The sequence below is a fragment of the Arachis ipaensis genome, chromosome B4, assembly GCF_059453495.1.
Source record: "Arachis ipaensis isolate K30076 ecotype BB chromosome B4, ASM5945349v1, whole genome shotgun sequence".
In the NCBI taxonomy this organism is placed as follows: domain Eukaryota; kingdom Viridiplantae; phylum Streptophyta; class Magnoliopsida; order Fabales; family Fabaceae; genus Arachis; species Arachis ipaensis.
In genome coordinates, this window is record NC_142439.1 from 137,770,793 (window position 1) to 137,777,857 (window position 7,065).

The following is a 7,065-nucleotide window of genomic DNA, read 5'->3' on the forward strand; positions in this document are numbered from 1 at the left end:
TCAGATTCCTTACCGCCGGGACTGACGTGGCGAATGAGTGCCACGCTGGATGAAAGAAAACAACGTCGTTTTGGGTTTTGGCGCTAAACCCATTAACAGACGACACCGTTTCAACTCAGCATCTACAAAACTTTCAAACCCCCTCCCCCAATATTCAAAGATCACTTCGTCTTCTTCATCTCCTGCGAACTGAAAGCATCAAACCCTGGCATCCTAGACTCCTGGCGTGACTTTTCGAAGTGAAACAATTTGGAGTTCTGGAGTTCAGTGGAACCTCTTCATCGTTGGCTGAAGATCGGTGAAGGAAGGAGCAAAGATTTTGCGTGGAATCCCCTGTGACAGAGGTAGGCATGCAGAATATTACATAGTATTTTTCTGTTCTACGTAGTGGTAAGGTATCGTTCATTATGGATTTTACTTGGGAATTTGGTGTAGATTGATTGGAAACCATGGATGCTATGATAGTGGATAGGGTTTTTGCATTGGGTGGTGCGGGTAGGGGTAATCGGAATGCTCTGTTTTCAAACCGAAAATATGGGCATTTCTATAATGGCATAATGACTGAAGTAGTTGTTAGTTAGGGATTTTGGAATTCCTCTCTGTTGTTGATTGCGGATTCTATATTTTATTAAAAATGTTGTATATTTTTTTTCCGATACAGATGGAGAAGTTGCTGGATATAATGTTCCATCATGGTGGAACGTTTAAGAAGAATGGTGATGGAAAGTTGGTTTACTCACCTGATAATAGAGCTTGCTTAGGTGATTTAGATGAGGATACACTTGATGTCTTCTTCATCAGGAACTATTTCAAGGAGTTGGGATATGACAAGGTAGTTGAGTGTTGGTGGCTGGTTCCGGAGAGGAGCTTGGAGGTTGGATTGAGAGCTCTGACCACTGATGATGAATTAAGGGAGATGTGCTTCCATGCACAGAGGAATGATGGCGTAGTCGATGTTTATTTCGAACATGGAGTTTCGACACCTGAACTGTTGGAGGGGAAAGAAGATGTGCTATGTCTGGATTATATTCAACAAGAGGAGCCTGGTAGTGAGTTAAACAAGAAGAACACCCCTGAGGATACCTTAAATGAAATGCCACATGACAAAGCTGATCCTGACCCAGATCCTCCAACCCCAATCCCCATTCCAAACAGTCCAACTACAATCCCAGTTCCTGCTAACGCTCCCATCACAAAACCTATGCATGATGACACCAAGTCCATGGCTGATCATGAGAACCCCAAACTCCATCATATATCCAACCCAAAACCCACTACAAAGCCCAATACAACCCCAACTGTCAAGCAGAATCCAAAACCCAAGCAGAACCCGAAGCCCAAGAAAACTCAACCAAAGCCCAAGCCCAATATTACTTCCAAAACCAAGCCCAAATTTAACCCACCTAAAAGAATCACAAGATCTCAGGCAAGGGGACAGTGGAGTGCTAACAAAGGGAAGCAAACTTTTCATGTGGATTTAACTGGAAACAGATCCAGCAGTGATGAAGGGAGTTCAGAGGATGACTCTTATGTCCCTGTGCATGAGGCCAGCTCTAGTAGTGATGATGAATTGGTTAAACCACCAATTAGGAAAGAGGTCAAGAAGGTTCAGAAGGCCTCAGCCATGGCCAAATGAAAGGAAAAGATGTATAAAGACACTATTATGCAAGATGATGATGCAATTGTGGCAGAGTTATCTGATGTAGAGGTGGACCTTGGTTTTTTAGGAAGTCCAGGAGGGGGATTTATGTATGATGCTCTTGACCCGGGTGCAGAGTCTGATGGTGCCAACTCTTGGCACTCGGAGGAGATGAAGACTCCTCCTAATTCTGAAGATGAATTGGAATCTGATGGAGAATCGGATGAATTTCCAATCTTCCAGGAGGGACAGAGATTTGGTGAGTTGCAACTGCAAGTGGGAATGAAGTTTAATACTAAACAAGACTTCAGGGATGCTGTGCGAGAGTTTACTATTCAAGAGGGTAGAAGGATTAAGTTTGTAAAGAATGACAATGTGAGGTGTAGGGCAGTGTGCCAGGTGGAAGAGTGTTGCTGGGTTGTTTATGCCTCAAGGGATCATGAGGACTCTTGCTGGCAAATCAAGACCTTTTATGACGATCATACATGTCCGAGAGAGAATTCTAATAGGGCTGCAAACAGAGCATGGCTGGCAAGTAAGTTGGTCAAGAAGGTTAGAAAGTACCCCAACTTCAAGCAATGTGAGGCTGCAACATACTTCAGGTCTAAGTGTGATCTCATACTGCATAGGAATTCATTAGCCCGAGCCTTGGCTGATGCAAGAAATATTGTCTACGGGGATGAAAAGGCACAGTATGCCTTGTTAAGGGATTATGCTGAAACGCTGCTAAAGACCAATCCGGGATCCACTGTAAAGATTGGGGTTACTCCACTGCCCGACGGCCAAGTAATGTTTGATAAAATGTATATCTGCCTGAGTGGTTGCAAGAACGGGTTTAAAGCTGGTTGTCGACCTTTAATCGGCCTCGATGGTGCATTTCTGAAGACTCAGATTGGTGGACAGATATTATCAGCTGTCGCACAAGATGCAAATCACCACATTTATGTGGTTGCTTGGGCTATAGTCAACATTGAAAATAAGGAGAACTGGAAATGGTTTTTGGAGTTACTCCACGAAGACTTAGGAGACTATAAGGCTAACGGGTGGTGTTTCATTTCTGATATGCAGAAGGTTAGCCAGTTTATATTGGAAGCAAAATGTATATTAGTTCATTGTATAAACTATTTGATTCTATGTTTTATTTGGTATGGATAATTGCAAGTTGCTGAAATCACTTGTAGTATGTGTGAAAATTCAGGGTATTTGTTTAATTAAGTAGTTTGATTTGTTATGTGGTTTGCTTAGTTAGGCTGATTGGTTATTGATTATTTAGGGTGATTGGTTACTGATTATTTAAGCTGATTGGTTATTGATTATTTAGGGTGATTGGTTACTGATTATTTAAGCTGATTGGTTATTGATTATTTAGGGTGGTTGGTTATTGATTAGTTAGGCTGATTGGGTATTGGTTATTGTTTGGTGTCTGCTATATCTTTCCATCAATTGCAGGGGTTGATTTCGGCTGTGGAAGAGGTCATGCCACAGGTCCACCATCGTTTCTGTGTATGGCACCTGTGGCGTAACTTTAACAAACAGTGGAAGGATCTTGAGCTGCGGAGACTCCTTTGGGATGCTGCAAGGTCAACCACCTTTCAAGATTTTATTGGCAACATGGAAAAGATCAAAAGAGTCAGTGAAGAAGCATGGACATACCTTAACAAGTGGCCTAGGCATTCATGGACGAAGTCTCAATTTAGCCACAGGCCAAAGTTGGATAATATATGCAATAACGCCTGTGAGGTATTCAATGCAAGGATCAAGGAGGCTAGGAGCAAGCCAATCATCACACTGCTTGAAGAGGTAAGGATGTTCGTTATGAGGTCCATTGCAAAGAACAAGATAAAGTTGAACAACCACATCGGAAAACTTCCTCCAGTTATTCAGAGCCGGTTAGAAAAGGTAAGGAAAGAGTCAAAGAACTGGGTACCTATATGGACTGGGGATGAAGCCTATGAGAAGTTTGAGGTCCATGGACAACCAACAAACATGGTTGTCGATCTAGGCAAAAGACTTTGCACCTGCCAATTCTGGATGTTAACAGGTAATTTTTGTTATATTTACATCTAATTCTGTTTCTTTCTATTTATCTTCATTTGCATTATCATTAGATTCATTTTAGTGTAATTTTTACCTGAACTGTTAACTAACATGATCTGGACTTGTCTTGCGTTCTGTTTGATCTGCTGTAGGCATTCCCTGTGTCCATGCTTGTGCTGCTCTTGCACGGGTGAACAAGAGACCAGAGGATTTCTGCCACCCCTTGGTCACAATGGATTCATACGCGAAGACCTACGAACATTATATCAATCCTCTTCCGGGTCAATCCATGTGGGAAAAATCAGCATATAGTAAGCCCCAGGCTCCTAACATCAAACGGAAACCAGGAAAGCTCACAACCAAAAGAAGAAAGGACGCTGATGAGGGTCCTAGTGTAAACAAGAAAGCTAAGCAGACTGTTACCCTAAAGAGACAGCTCAAGCCATTCACATGCACATATTGTGGTGTAAAGGGCCACACCAAGAGGGGATGCAAACAGAAGAGAGCTGATGAGCTTGCTACTGCTCTTGCGGCTGCAGCAGCAGCTGTGGCAGCTTCAAAGGCCAAAGCTACTGCTACTGGGAGTACACCAGCACCTGAAGCAAGCAACAGTACCAATCCGGCAACACCGGCAGCTGACATTCCACCCCCAGTGTCTGGACCGCAAGCTGAAGAGGTTGAATTATCCCAACCAAGCTATGGTGGAACACAAGATGAGGTATAAAAGGTCCCAAATGATTTGTTGTTTATAATCCTATATTTAACTCCCATTTTCACAGTAACTCATATAACTTATTACACTTCAAGCAGGCACCACCACCACCACCAACAAGGCCACCTAAGTTGCCAACTAAACGGAAGACCACACCACAACCAGTAAGTACTTCTGTCGATCCCATGCAAGGAGCAAGTGCAGCCACATCTTCAAGGTTGGCAAGGTTCATGAAGATGGTTCCAACACCACAGTTCAAGGCACCAAGGAAGAAAAACCCTTGATTGGGATGTTGTAGCAGCTGCTTTAACAATATATATGGGATTTGGGCATTGGTTGATATTTTGGATTTTTTGTTATTTCTCTAAGGGAATGGCTCTTATGTAGACTGTATGGTTTATTTTGATTTTCTGATAGTAGATAATTTAACAGAGATTGTGCTTTTTGGTAGCTGTTTCAGTCTGTTTATCCTTATGTGGACAACTGCAACTATGTAACATTGACAATGTCTTGTTTATAATCTACAACTACTATTATCAATTTACATCTTCTGTTCATTCAGTTTGGTTTCTATTTTTGTAAAATCTATCTACAAATAACACTCCAATAAGTTAAACAGTTCCCATACATTCATTAACAGATGCTTTTAAACACAGTTCTTACACTTTTCTCATCACAGGTAAAACAAGTTCTTACATTTTTAACATCACAACTAAAACAACAACTAAGATAGAAAAAAACAGCAATCCTAACATTTGTATCATATATTTCTGGGTCCTTAACTCAGCTTCCAAATTGCCAATCCTCAAAGCAAGACTGACGCTCACTTCTTCATTGTTGTATGCAGCAGTGTCTTCCAAATTTCCTTTATCATCTTCTCCAATGTCTGCCCATCGAAAGAAGCCACACCATTTTCTTCCACTACTCTGTGAACATGAAATTTAATTGTTACCATCAAATTAGTCAGCAACAAATCTTCATGAAACACTCACGTTGTAATTCGGGCATCCAAAGAAGGGCTTATTTGGGTGGGTTTCCGTTCCAGACCATCGGAGCACAGGACGTTTCCCACACCCACACCGCTCTGGTACTCGCGTGCCTCTACTCTGACTTGGCCTCCTTGTGCTTGATCGCAGAGAACTTCCCTCTCCTTCATCTGCACGTCCAACCATCCTCCAACCAGCAAAGCAATGGGTACGAGAATGAACAGGGAAGAAGAAGAAGAAGAAGAAGAAGAATAAGAAGACAAAGAAGAAAAAGACGAAGAAGAGAAGAAGACGAAGATGTGCTGCGCCATTTCTGAGTTAGGGTTTAAAAAAGGAATCAGGGATAAAATTGGTGCATCAAGTTTCATTTGCCACATCATCCAACCGTTGGACACTCCAGCGTGGCACTCATTCGCCACGTCAGTCCCGGCGGTAAGGAATCTGACCGGAAAATATGCGGGGGACCACCTTGATGCATTTTTTCCAATCTGGAGGACTAAATTAGTGCAATCGGGAAGTCAGAGACTAAATCGGTGCATTTCGTGAATCTCAAGGACCACTTTGGTGTTTAACTCGAAGTTTCTACTACTTTGTCTGACGGATTAACTTTTTTTTTTTTGTCAAACATATTCTTTTAAAGCTATTATTTTGACAGCTACAATTCCTATTTTACCCTTTTATTTTTAATGTTTACATTTTACTTTGTTAGTTGATAATGTAATTTTACTTGCTGAGACATGTGTCATTTAAATGGCCATGACACTTGTCGATCACCTAGACATGCACTAGTTGTTTATTATATACTAGTGTGTTCCCCGCGCTTCGCGCGGCTTGTCCCATAATCTTGTTTTTTTTTTAGTTTGTTATTCAATATAATATACACATAAAAGTTTATATATAAATAATAAATTTTATTTGCTTTTTAGGAGTTTTTTTAAATAACGTATATTTTATATATTATTTTATTAAGTTATTAATTGTTATTTTTTATATTTATGTAAAATCATTATATACAAAAAATTGTATATGAGAAATAGATTGATTAATATTTATCTATGAATTAAAATTTTTATCTTTAACATAAAATCATTCATTTTCAAAGTTTAAAATTTTTAAATTACCTAATCTTATCCTGTTAAATCAAATTTATTTTTTACATTTCAAAATATATTATATTTCTGAAAATTTTATCTAATATCATAAATTACAATTATGATAAATTTTCAAGATTTTAATTATAATCAATAAATTTAATGTAAGAATCCATATATTAAATATTTTACGGTGTTATGTTGAACATAAACAATTATTAGTGTTGGTTGTTTTATCTATTTAATATTATAAGATTTAGTTTATTTTATTTAGTTATTCTTTTGGTACTTAGAACTTAGAACACACATATTTTTATAATAGAGATTTGTGGAGACGTGATTAGTGTAAAACTTAAAGGTTTTATATATATTAGTATTAGTATTAATAAGTAGTTAATAGAGCATGTGCAAGACTGTAACAAAAATCATCAATACACATCAATGACTAAGAAAAATTGTAATATAAAAACTATAATTACGAATTTGGTATATTTAATAATATTAGATAAGTAAAAGTTTCTGGTATTTGAATGTATAAGGATATGATTAATTGAATTTTGATTAATCACCTTTTTATTAGAAATAAAAAAATTTATAATC

At 38.9% G+C, this 7,065-nt stretch overlaps 2 protein-coding genes across 2 annotated transcripts; both read left to right on the top strand.

Annotated features, from left to right (window-relative positions):
* The first annotated feature begins 1,645 nt into the window (after window positions 1–1,645).
* LOC148569402 (uncharacterized) lies at window positions 1,646–3,028 on the top strand. The gene is made up of 2 exons (XM_088485023.1): window positions 1,646–2,738; window positions 3,009–3,028. Exons 1-2 carry the CDS (start codon window positions 1,646–1,648, stop codon window positions 3,026–3,028), a joined length of 1,113 nt encoding a protein of 370 aa, XP_088341149.1.
* Window positions 3,029–3,115: 87 nt separating this feature from the next.
* Window positions 3,116–4,672, top strand: LOC107637165 (uncharacterized). Its single transcript, XM_016340607.2, has 3 exons — window positions 3,116–3,680; window positions 3,829–4,394; window positions 4,487–4,672. The coding sequence occupies exons 1-3, from the start codon at window positions 3,116–3,118 to the stop codon at window positions 4,670–4,672; spliced, it is 1,317 nt and encodes a 438-aa protein (XP_016196093.2).
* Window positions 4,673–7,065: the final 2,393 nt, after the last annotated feature.